At 38.7% G+C, this 12,925-nt stretch overlaps 1 protein-coding gene across 1 annotated transcript in view; it reads left to right on the top strand.

Moving 5' to 3' along the window:
- The first annotated feature begins 4,087 nt into the window (after positions 1-4,087).
- Positions 4,088-12,925, top strand: part of GPM6A (glycoprotein M6A) — a 162,446-nt gene continuing 153,608 nt past the window's right edge. Inside the window, exon 1 of the mRNA XM_077779071.1 lies at positions 4,088-4,669. Coding sequence (XP_077635197.1) covers positions 4,633-4,669 — 37 coding nt within the window. The 5' untranslated portion in view covers positions 4,088-4,632. The remainder of the gene's footprint in view (positions 4,670-12,925) is intronic.

The following is a 12,925-nucleotide window of genomic DNA, read 5'->3' as shown; positions in this document are numbered from 1 at the left end:
TCATGTAGCAACCTGTGCTTTTTTAAAAAAAATTTTTAACATTTATTCATTCTTGAGAGACAGAGACAGAACATGAGTGGGGAAGGAGCACATCGAGAGGGAGACATAGAATCCGAAGCAGGCCCCAGGCCCTGAGCTGTCAGCATAGAGCCCGAAGCAGGATTCAAACCCACAAACGGCAAGATCATGACCTGAGCCCAAGTCGGACGCTTACCCGACTGAGCCCCCCAGGCGCCCCACAATGTATGCTTTTTTATCCTTGTTAGGTATCACTGTCATACGGTGTTGTGAACATCATTAAGGTGAGGTTTTTTGTTAGTATTTCTTGCCTGCAGGAAGTTGTTGTGTATATAAGAATTCTAAATAAACATTTGTACAATTAAATAATGAAAGGGAATAGGAATAATGATACTTCATTATATGGGTGTAGCAGGACCCGTATGACCACGGTCATGCTGTGAATCGACTGCATTCTACAATTATAGACCTCCAAACAATGTTACGCTACTCTTACAGTACATTTAAAACACTTAAGTGTTTGTGGTGGTTTTATTTTCTTTAAGAAGATTTTGTGCAACCCGTTTCTGACTTAGAGCTTAAAGCAACTCTAGTAAAATGTTTTATTTATTTTTTGAGAGCATGCACGTAGGGGAAGGGCAGAGAGAGGGGGACAGGGGATCAGAGACAGGCTCTGTGCTGACAGCAGAGAGCCCGATATCTGGGCTTGAGCTCCAGAACCGTGAGGTCATGACCTGAGCTGATGCGGCCGCTCGACCGACTGAGCCCCCCAGGTGCCCCCCAGATTTATTCTTTTTTTTTTTTTTTGAAATGTAGGAAGAAACCAGCTAAGACATTTCCTTTTCAGGATAATGTTGGACCTGTGTCTGAAACATTTGAAGAAAACAAGCAGAATCTGAACAGCAGTCATGTCTATACCATACTTGGTTCATGTTTTCACGTGTCTTTTTTGTTATCTGACTCAAAGACCTTAAACATTTTTGTCCATTTCTTAAAGTTGATCCTGTATTTGGAACCATTAACTTGTTCTTTAAACTTAATCTTAATTGTGTTTACTTGACTGTACAGAGTCATCACAGAGATGACTAAATTATATCCTAGAAAAATATGTAGATATTTTCTTGGTTTATAAGATAAAATGTTGATAAAGATAAGATGAGGTGTTAAAGGAAAACACAGCTCCAAATTAAAGAATTAAGAGAAATGAGAAAGACAAATAGGTTTCGGTTTAGTGACAAATGCACCTTTAGCTTCTGCAGGAAAAATGTAATAAACATTGTAAGTATTTCTTAGATAATATTTGAAAGAGAAATCATATTTCACATTAACTATCATATTTTCAAACTGCCTAGTAAACTCATACCACGTATTTTAAATAAATGACCACAAGAGTGGGGTAAATTCAATGTGCTGTAACGGAACAAAATTAGATTGGGGCCTCTCACCATTTCAGCTTCTAGATCTTAAAAGAAATCTAAAAGAAACAGTGTTGTAAGTTCCTAAGGGTCATGTAGCAGATTTTAGGGTTCATATAGTTTATCTACAATAAAATGGCAATCATTTCTTTTTTTCTAACTAGTGTTCAGATACTTGATCCAAATATTTTTAATTCCAATGAGATCAAAATTTTATTTTTTATCACTGATTTTGAGAGAGAGAAAGAAAGAATGAGTGGGACAGGGGCAGAGAGAGAGAGAGAGAGAGAATCCCAAGCAGGCTCAGAGCTATCAGCACACAGCTTAACTTGAGGCTCGATCCCATGAACCGTGAGATCACGACCTGAGCCAAAATCAAGAACCGGATGTTTGACTGAGCCACTAAGGTGCCCTGAGATAAAATTTTAAAAGACAATTTTAAAAACAACAAGTCCTCCCAGCAAGTCACCTGCCCTCAAATAGGGAGAAAAGGAAATAGGGAAATCCATGTTTACTGGGGACTGAGTTTCCATTGGGGGAAATGAGAATATTCTGGGGATGCATGGTGGCGATGGCTGCAGAAAATGTGACGGTACTTAATACCATTGCACTGTGCACTTAAATGTGATTAAAATGGTACATTTTGTGTTACATACATTTTACCACAATAAAAAAGCTAATCTTTGTTCCCTGACAGGTGATTGCCATAAGGAAGCTGTGGGCGGGGGGGCAGGGGTGTGCACACGCGCATTGTTCTGCTCCTAAGAATCCGTTTAGCCTGGATTTGGGGTGCTTCTTCGTATATTTAAGAAATCAGAATAAGGTGCAAGTGTCCTCTTTTAACAATTTGAGTGTGAAAAAGTCCATTTTGGAGAAAAAGTTGATCATTGGAAGGAATTTGTTCATCTTCCACAAATCTTCCAGTAGGGAGAGTCTAGGTGCTTTTCCGTTCCATCTTGCCCAATGAACATTTTTTTTCTTTCCCTCTCATTTCTTCTCTTTCCTTCCTACGTGTGCTGGAAAAGGAAGCCATGCACTGAAAGCTGAGGTTTGAAGATGGAGGCACTCATCATGGATCAGTGTAGGTAGGAGAAGCGTCCTCTAGGGTCAGAGCGCTGGACGAGGAATCGCTGACGTGGGTCCTAAGACTTCCTTGGTCCCCGAGTCTCCTTGAATCTCAGCTTTTGTCCCACATGTATTAGAAAAATAATACTCTCCCTGTTTGTTTTACAAATGGGTTAATGCGCGTGAATGTGTTTTGTAGATTGGAAGGTGCTCTAGAAATGTTAAGCGGCATTATTATTTCTACTGTTATTACTACTAATGATTTGTCACTGAAGACTCCTGTGGTATGAAATGAGGCAAGAATGTAAATGAGGAGTGAGGCTCCAGTCTGTTGTGAGTCTATGCCAGGCCATGTCAGCCCAGGGAGAAGTTGGAGCAGAGATGTTGCTATGATTTGGCTCCTTGATTTCCCTCATGGTTTCTTCCTTTCAATCTGTGCCCTGAGCAAGCAGCTCGTTCACAAACCCCTTGAATACAGATTGAAATATATTCAGAAGAGATAGGGTTTTTTAAATTAATTTGAGTTACATTTACCTGTGGGTTAAATCCATTTGAATAGAGAAAATAAATAACAGATGACTGTGGAAGGAAGAAGTCTAAAGACTTTTTGATAAGAAATCATGAGAACTACAGTGGGGTGTTGTACAAGATTTGTCTTGCCTCCAATTAGTTGCTTTTGTAATGATTTCAAAAGAGGCGTGTAACATGTTACTGACCCACTTTAAAAATGTATGTGAAATCCAGGCTGTAACGCAAGAAACTTCAAATGTGGAAAATTGGGATGTAAATTAGTTTTCATGAAAGGTAAGGAATTAGGGTGTGTGTGTGTGTGTGTGTGTGTGTGTGTGTGTGTGTGTCCATGTCCTGGCTTATTTGGACATGGAGACAGGGACAGGGACTCTCCCTGCCTGTATACTCAATACACGAGCAAGGCTTTCTGCCCCCTTGCAAGAGAAACTGTTTATTTTCTCACTGTACCTTTTGTTAAGTACTGAGACTCTGGGCTTGTGCCCTGTCACTCAGTGGGCTGAAGTACAAATGCTAATTTATTGCCAGACTGCAGGGCTATGATTTGCATTCTAAATCAGACTGCAGATTCCCATTATAAATTGTTTATCCCGCTGTTCCTTATCTAGAATCTGTTCCTTCTTTCATTATCCCACCCATTCCCCAATAATGACCCTCGAAACCGTTCCCTTTCAAGAGATTCCCATTTAAAATCAGCCGTTTTCGTGGGCTAAAATTGTAACAATAAATTACAAAGACATCAATAGATGCTTTTTCAAACACGTCAGTGTTTTTCTCCCATTCCCTTGAGAATCGCAAAGCACTGAAGGAAAATAATTGCTAAAACACATCATTCAGGCTTAAAGGTTTATACTCATTCTTTTGAAAACCGTAGTTTGGTATCTTTTTAAATCTGAAAGGTGTGAGCTTACAGAACCTCTGTTAATAATAACCTCTTACAGATACACCCTGAGATGGTATGATTGCATCCTTTCTTGCCACTTTTAAATCAAATTAACTGGATGCCCCGAGAGGAGAGCCAAGGAAAGGCATTTTTGCATTTTCGCGAGCTATCTGACTGGTGAGAAGGAGGCTGCAGCATAAAGAAGCGGCAGAAATCGGGCTTTCCCACTCTGGTGGCAGAGAGGGGGAATCATGGGTTGGTGGTCTGCCTCATGTTAGGAGGACACCCCTCCATCTGTTCACAGCTCAGCCTCTTTCCAATTTAAAGCCCAGCTTTCCATACAAACCTCAATTCCTTCTCCCCATTTTAAATGCAAAGCGAGGCTTGTGAATCACAGAGTCTCTGCTCCTGGGATTCAGACCAAATTTCCCCCCAAAATTCTCAGGCTGTTTGCTTGAATACCTGCTTACAGTGTGGCTCACAATGGGCAGCTTTGAGAAGAAAAATTGATAATCTTCACGGAAGAGTAATTTGAATGAAATTACACTTGACAGCCTGTCTCCAAGCAAACAAGAGGCGCGAGGGAGCCTTTGCTAAGCTCCCAGGACTTGCCCGAGCCGCTGCTGTGGGGCTTCCCAGGAAAAAAAAATCACCAGTTTTTCCAGCATCTAATTGAGCTTTTGATTAATTCCGTGTACCAGATTCTACTGAAGAAAGGTAGCCATGGAAGAGAATATGGAAGAGGGACAGACACAAAAAGGTACTGTGCTAAAAAGAGTTTGTTTGTAACTAAGTAATTATTTTGCAGTTTCCTTGTTTGCTTTAGACATTTGCCAGTAGGGCTAATGAATGTTTCTCTTTTGGAAGGCATTTGTGTGTGTGTGTGTGTGTGTGTGTGTGTGTGTGTCCCTTTTAGTCTGTTCCTCACTTGTAGTAATGTCTGGCTTGAATGTTGTCATTATTTGCACATCTTTCAGATCTCAGTGTCCAGATGCATTGTCGAAATTGGTGCTAAGAGCGTTGCGGTATTGTTGTGAACTCTTCCTTAGCCCAGTCTTTGTTAACCTTCCTTTATTTCACGTTTTCACGCCTGTCCAGCTGGGTCAAGGGACTCCTGGCGTGAGCCACAGACGCAGTATTAGGACCTAGTGGTCGCTAAAAATCTGATGATGTAACCATTATCGATACCTTTGAATGGATAGAACAAAGACTAAGCATCAATTTATTCTCTTTTGGTTCATGCATCTTCCTAAACAATATTTTTTTTCTTTGCGTGGCTGCAGTTTAGTTTTAATGTAGATGGAGCAGAGGTTCATAAATTTTCCCAGTGAATAGTGATGTTAAGGTTTTCCTTTCTATGGAGTTGACCATAATCCACTTCCGAGTAATAAATGTCCCGGGAATTTTCTGATGCGATTTTTAAACCGGTCTAGGTATATCTGGATATATAAGTGAAATCGTCATTTTTATAGGTTAACAATGGCCAAATATTGACAGTTTCAAATGATTCAGACACTTGTGTGTGTGTGTGTGTGTGTGTGTGTGTGTGTGTGCGCGCGCACGCGCGCGCAGCAACCGGTAGCTTTGGAGGGAAGTATAGCTCCATCTCAGGATCGGCAGCCTTTTCTCTCATGTCTGTTCTCAGGCTTATGTAATGTTGAACAAAATGCTCTTGTGTTCTCAGGATGGGAACAGTGACACAGGTAATACACATAAAGGTGATATTTAAGAGTAGGACTCACAAGACGTAACTCTCAAATTTGATTTGAATGTATGTACGTGCATTATTTTAGAAAACCATGTTTTACATGATAAAATGGATAGTTTGGAAGCACAGTATAGTTTTTCATTATTTTGAACCATTCAGCTTTGCTGAGCCATCAAACACACACGCACACTCACACTCAAACATTCACATATATATAATCAGAGACTGTTGACATTACATATATAAAGGTTTTATATAAACAAGAGGAAGGTGATAGATAAGCTAATGTCCAAATTTTAGTCATGAGCACACTTGTTAAGGATACTCTGTAAAGAAACACAGTAACCTACATAGGTGTCATGTGATCTGTTTCTTAAATAAATTTAAAAAAAACGCTCAGCTGCCTTTACCGTATGAACAAGTAGCTTAAGTGTTCCTTGGTGATTTGAAATGGTAAATTTTCATGGTAATGTTCACCTTTAAAAGGTATCTCAATTGGCTATTTTACTTTTAGGGATAAACTTTCTTATTTTAGCATTTTTATAGCGTGTAGGGGGATTGCTTCTTGGCCAGTTAATTTGTTTAAGGAAAAATAAACTGATAATTTTCAGATAGAGAAGAGATCGTCGTTACACTAAATAAAACCTTGGGCTAAATCACGGATCGTGGTAACAGGTTGAGTACGTCTGGGCAAGCCTTGGTAGACAGAGGAACCAAGAAAAATGATGTCATTAGTTATGATGTTTTTCCCAGGTGACACTGAAAATCTCTCCTTCCGGGGGGTAGAACATCAGGGACGTGATGAGGAAACAAACATCCTGTTAAAGTGGGGTTTTTTCCTTTATCATAAAGATGTGCATATTTAAATCAGGAACGGTAGTGGAAAATCATCTTTTAAAAATGAAAATAAGTCGTGTGAGGGTCTATAAGGATATAAAGATATATAAATAAAATATCCACAATTAAGCTTTTTTATTAAGAAAAAAGAATGAACTCTCTTCATTCCTTTTTCTGTTGCTCTCAACTATGTCTCTGACACCTTTCCTCTGTAAGTTTGTTTTTAGAAAGTTATATCTGAATATAAATGCTCTCTGTATATGTGCAGGGGTCCAGGAACAATGTGCAATTTGAGACGATCTAAGTTGGAACGCTGCTTGACAAGCAGATTAATCATAAGAGATGTTTCAAGAGTTGAGGTGGACAGATTTAGTGATCCATCTATTTTAAGGGAGAGCCACCCTTTGCATTAACTCTCATCCTGTTTTTCTTAAATTGTGTAGAATTTTCTTAAACAATAATTCCCATATCACAGAATTCTCTTCGATTTGAAAGATGGTTCTTACAATTTCAATCTATTTTTCCCTGTTAAACAAAGTAGATAGACTCCAATTCATATCAGTATTGGCCCATGTCGGCTTCCAGATTCAACTACAATATGAAATGGAAGCCATTGGTTCCATAAACACATCTGAAAAAATAATATAGTTGATGCTCTAAGACTCAAAAAGCTCTTCCATAAGAAATGTATTTTTCTTTATGAGATCTCCCTTCCCTACTTAATCCGCAAAAGGCAACTGAACGCAGTCCTAATATTTACCCTAATTTAACCATATATGTTCAGCCTGGAAGAGAGAGCATAATTTAAAAGTGTGGGTGAACTCGCCAGTCATTCTGCTCAATGCCTTGATGTGAAACTGAAATGGGGTCATTAATTTGTTGCTGCATCCGTTTCTGCCACTGTTCCAGAAGGTGAGTATCTCATTGTACTGAGTGGGAAACTAGTGCTTTAGGAAACATGTCTTTTTTGGTTTTTTGTTTTGTTTTGTTTTGTTTGTAAAATATGCCCTCTAAGTGAAAGCCAGATATTTTATCTTGGGTTCAACCAAAATAACAGTGTTCTGGTATTGGAGAAGAAAGAGAAAATGGAAAGAAGCTGTTTTGAACTGGGCCCTTAGGTACAGCCATAATAAACCTAGCAGCCCTGTTGTCAAAAGATACATGGTCAAATCATGGCAACAATGGTTTCCGTTACCATAGAAGGATTGAACAAAGTGCATGAAGAGGTTTTTTTCACAGATTTAAAAGGTATATGCTTATGATTTCTAGACATGCAGTTATATCTGGAACACTTTGCTCAATCCTATGGGAAAACACATAAATGATTTAAGTGTGTCTGATCATTAGTGACTTCGTGAATGTGTGTCCCAGTAGCCAGATGAGTGGGTGACCATTACTTTATAGACAAGCATAGTGAACAAGCTCTTGAATGAGGAGGAGGCCAAAGCTGATGAATTCATGATTAGAAGAAGTGATGACATTATACGGACATAAAAAGAAAATAGCAACAAACAGGAAAAGCTAGCGAGTTGGAATCTTCATATATTGGCTCAACAGCTCCAAGTAGCCAAAAATTGATTGATTGAACTTCTGAACATGAACATCAGATGAAACAGAGCTTCAAAATTCCATGCAGTGTACCAGAAATGTTTGATCGACTCCAAAGAGAATGGCTACGGCATTACTCAGCATGTTTTTCTAGCATAATTAGCAGCAGTAGATGAATCTCTGTGTCAACTTCTTGAGCTCAATGAAGGCAATGGCAGCCTATGCTCCAGGCTCCTGCCTCTCCTCAAAGGAATCAGTTCTTGGTGACCTTCATTCTTCTCGAAAAATTTTTTGAGTAGGGTTAGTTTTTCCTTGAGGGATGACTTTGCAGCCTAACCCTTCTTTAGACAGACATCATCCTTGAAGAAAAGACACCGTGTAGCAAGTGAAAAGGGAGGTAGCTTTGGCTCTGCGACTAAAGAGGATATTGGGCAACTTAAATTGCCCAGTGATTTCAGTGCCAGATAGTGGCCTAAGGACTTTACATAAATTAACTCATTGACTCTTCACAATGACCTTAAGTGGTACTGATATTGAGGAAACTAAAAATCAGATAGGTTAATTAACTCGACCAAAGTCACCAAGTAGCAAGGAGTAGAGCCAGTCAAACTGAGACCATGCCCTGCGCTGTGCTAGATGTCAGTAATGGCCTTTCTGCCACACCCTTTTTCAAGTGCTCAGATTCAACCACACACTTCCACTACACTAGTGAGCTGTGCTCTATAATGTATGGCCATGTTCATTATCACCCACTGTGGGCTTTTTGGCTAGACGTGGACAGCTTTGCAAGGGCAGCCAGTCCCTAGGTGAGCCAGCAGTCTGTGATGTGTGAGTCCTGACTCCAGAAAGATGAGATGGGCCAGTGGGACTTTTCTCTTGAGAACAGAGAAAAAATTAATCCTTTTGTTTTTGTTTGTTTGTTTGTTTGAGAGAGAGTGTGAGTGTGGAGAGGAGCAGGGGGAAAGAGAGAGTCTTAAGCAGGCTTAATCCACAGTAAGCTTGGAGCCTGACTTGGGGGTTAGATCCCACGACCCTGGGATCATGACCTGAGCCAAAACTCAAGTGTCCAATACTCCCCCTACCGAGCCACTCAGGGACCCCAAGAAAAGATGATACCGGATGGGCTCTGAAGGCCTCTTTATTCCTCCAAATATCTTTATAGTGACTTAACTGCCATCCCTCAGCTAATCTGAGTGAATCTCTGTTCTTTGTACTCAAAGACCTCTAAATAAAACAAATGACCAGGTCCTTTTAGGAATCTTATATAAAGAAGTTCAATGTTAAGAACCCTTCCCTAACTTTAACCTGCTAAGTGGCAGTTGAACCAAACGTATACTTGCTCTAAACTTGAATCACAGCTTGGCACTACTCTTTAACATCCTAGGTAATTCTGATTTCTTCCTTCACCATTCCTTTTTATAATGAACAATTAGTTCTACCTAAAACCACTACCCACCAGTAAGCAACCATTGGTAATAAAATATTTGGAGAACCAAGGAGACCGGAGAGCCCAGGATGAGTCAGAGTGTCTGCTTTATTATTAATAGACTTGGAATCTTTAATAGTATGCCATTGAAATCCATAGGGCAGTGGCTAGGAAAATAACAATCACAACATCCAAACCCTTCGAATTGACATTTAAATGGAAGCATTAACCAGCCTGCTTTTGCATCGTGGATGTTGGCTACTTGCAGACCCATGAAAGAGGGAATTTGCCGTGTTCATCCTCCTCCAAGTGGATTTCAGCTCAACAAATATTGTTGGCTGCCATCTTGATATTTGAATAACAGAGCGACAAGAAACTTAGAGCTCCAGCTTTTATAAAGGGTTTAGGAGAAATCTGTCCTGTGATTTGACAGCTGTGTTGTTACTAGCAGTGAATACCGGAGTCTAAGAAATTATTCTCATTGTGTTATCGGATGTAGCCCAAAGACTCTTGTCAGTGGGGAAAATTATGTGTATCTGTCATAAAAAGTAATGGATATTCCCAGAGCTTCTACATCGCTCTGCTTATTATGACTTATTTGGTTCACATAAAATATTTTAGAATTTTGTCATCTTATATTTTCTTTGGATCAGTTGCTGATTATGGTTTTTATCACCGTGGTGCTGTTTGTCTCGGAGATCCAAAATCCTCAATGAAACGTGTGCCACCATCATGGTGAGATAAATGATGCATATTAGGGTTTTTTTTTAAGTATCATTAGAATGAATATATTCACCTTTTAAAAATGAAAGCACTTGGTACAGTTACTTCATCTTCTCCCTGAATTGAAACTTCATCTTAAACATTTAAGGAGATGAAGTGCGAAGTCCAGCGTAGTAGATTGAGATATTGATACAGAAAGTACTTAGAGTGATGACTTCAAAATGGTTCTTAGAGATTATTTCTAAATTAGTCCAGAAGGCAAATGGCTCCTGTGGGATTCATAGAATTCAGAAGATAACTACTAGTTTGTCAATGTTGGCCTCCATTTTCCTCTGAATATATACCCCTCCCCACTATGCAAAATGTTTGACAGTTTTCTTTTTCATACATCGAAGACAGACTGCCTGGCTTCTTTTCAAAATCCTTTTGGATACCGTCCATACTAACAGGTGGCACAGCTGTGGATTAGCTGACATTATGAAAATAATTCATGTTTTCCCATGTGCTCTCTGTTCAAGTTGTGACCATTGTCTTGGATATTCTTAATCTGAAAGAAACTTTCTTTTTTGCTCTGTAAAAATGAAAGAAACATCGGGATTGGAAAATTTCACTTTAGTTCCAGATAAAAGTCCGTCGCCAGTTGGGATGGGTTGTAGAGTATATTGGGGAATTAAGTGACAATGGGAACAACTCTGAGGTCGGAGGGAAAAGGGAGGATGATTCTTGGCCTTTAAATCGTGTGTGTTCCTCAAGTCTTTTTTAAATTTTTTAAAATGCTTTTATTTATTTCTGAGAGAGAGAGAGAGACAGCATGAGTAGGGGAGGGGCAGAGAGAGAGGGAGATACAGAATCCGAAGCAGGCTCCACGCTCTGAGCTGTCAGCACAGAGCCCGATGCGGGGCTCGAACCCACGAACCGTGAGATCATGACCTGAGCCGAAGTCGGACGCTTAACAGACTGAGCCACTCAGGTGCCTCATGTTCCTCAAGTCTTAAGGTGGATGAGCATGTTGGAACATTACTGCTCGATACAATCAGAATAATTTCCAAAAGAAAGACATTTTGGTACGTAGTTTAAATCACTTAATGATTTGGACCTAACTTTCTATCATATGAGAAATGGTAATCTTTTAGTATACATACCTCTACACAAGAGAGCAATTTGATGGAGTCTAGCTCTGAGAATGATGCTAGAACATAAATCATACATTGCCTCTGATTATGGAGCATACATGCTTTTTATTGTCTCACGTAAAAGTGAGTCAGTTGAGAAATTTTGCTAATTATCATTTCTTACTAATGATAGAAATTTCAGTGTTTTGGCAAGTGCTTTCTTTTTCTCTTAATGCAATTTATTTCTTTCACTAGAAAGGCTCTTTGGATGATGCATTAGCTATTTTTTAATAATATAAAATGTGGAAGAAAAACTTTATGATTGTTTATATTCCTTTATTGTTATTTGATGAGAAAAAAGTTCTCATAAATAATTCAAATTACGAAATGACACATGGCCAAATCCCTTTCCCCAAAACCTTAGGCATTTTTTTCAGTTTTTGAGACACCTCTCCACATTTCCTACAATACTAGATATTTCAATTTTTAATAGGCTATGTAGCATATCCATTTTGCACTTCAATTTAGTGATTGCACATCTTTACTAACATGATTTATATTTTATGGGAAAATAGTAACTATGGTAGCTAATATCTAATAATCCAGGCACTGTCTTAAGCATTTGATATTGAGTATCTAGTATCAGTCTATGGTAACACTAATTAATACATTTTGATTATAGTTTTCTTATCAATTTCCAATGGTTTTTTTTTGACTTTATAGACACACTCTTTCATCCGTGGCTATTTAGTTCAAACTGAGCTCTACAGGCAACGAGAAGAAAACCTCATACAAATATCCAAAGAATAAAGAGGATTTTAATGAACTGAGATAGTGGTAATTTCATCTTTGAGAAAGAATGGTTCTAGTTAGAAAAATTATTTTTTCTATAATAGCATTCAAATGCAAATTTTGGAATTCTAGACTGGGAAATTCTCAGTGGTAGGAAAGAATTGTATTCATTTTTGTTAAAACACCATCAAGTATTTTTCAAGCGAAATTAATTTTAAAAATATAGGCTTGAGCATTATCTGAGCAATGGGACTTGTAGACATGATTTCGACGGTCCATTAAAACCAACCTTGGGCTTTGAGAAGTTCTTTTTAAAAAAATGTTTATTTATTTTGAGAGAAAGAACATGAGCAGAGGAGGGGTAGAGAGAGAGAATCCCAAGCATGTTCCACACCACCAAACATGGGGTGTGATCTCACAGACTATGAGATCATGACCTGAGCAGAAATCAAGAGTCAAATGCTTAACTGACTGAGTCACCCAGGTGTCCCTAGGCTCAAAGTTCTGATGATCTTAAGTAATCTCCATATCTCACCAAACCCAGATTCATTTAATGGTTTGTTATACTTAAGAGATTTTATTATAGATTTTCATCAACTTTTTAAAAATATCATCCTTTTACAGCGTAAGATGACAGTGGCTGCTACTTTTACAGAATAACTGAAGTTCAAACATTTTAAATTTCTTTATTCAACAACAATAGGAAATTGTAATTAAGTTGTAAGATCTAGAGTTTAGAAACAATACAATAAGATTCACTCTATAAACCTCAAATATGTAGAAAAGCCAGCAGTTTTTGTAGCCAGTCAAAAAACTTGATTGGCCAATTAACTTGTGGCTTCCATGATCCAATGACTTGTTACAGCCCTG

This window comes from Crocuta crocuta, unplaced genomic scaffold (assembly GCF_008692635.1).
Source record: "Crocuta crocuta isolate KB4526 unplaced genomic scaffold, BGI_CrCroc_1.0 scaffold88, whole genome shotgun sequence".
In the NCBI taxonomy this organism is placed as follows: domain Eukaryota; kingdom Metazoa; phylum Chordata; class Mammalia; order Carnivora; family Hyaenidae; genus Crocuta; species Crocuta crocuta.
The sequence above is the reverse complement of the archived record's forward strand: the minus strand, read 5'-3'. Positions and strand labels throughout refer to the sequence as shown.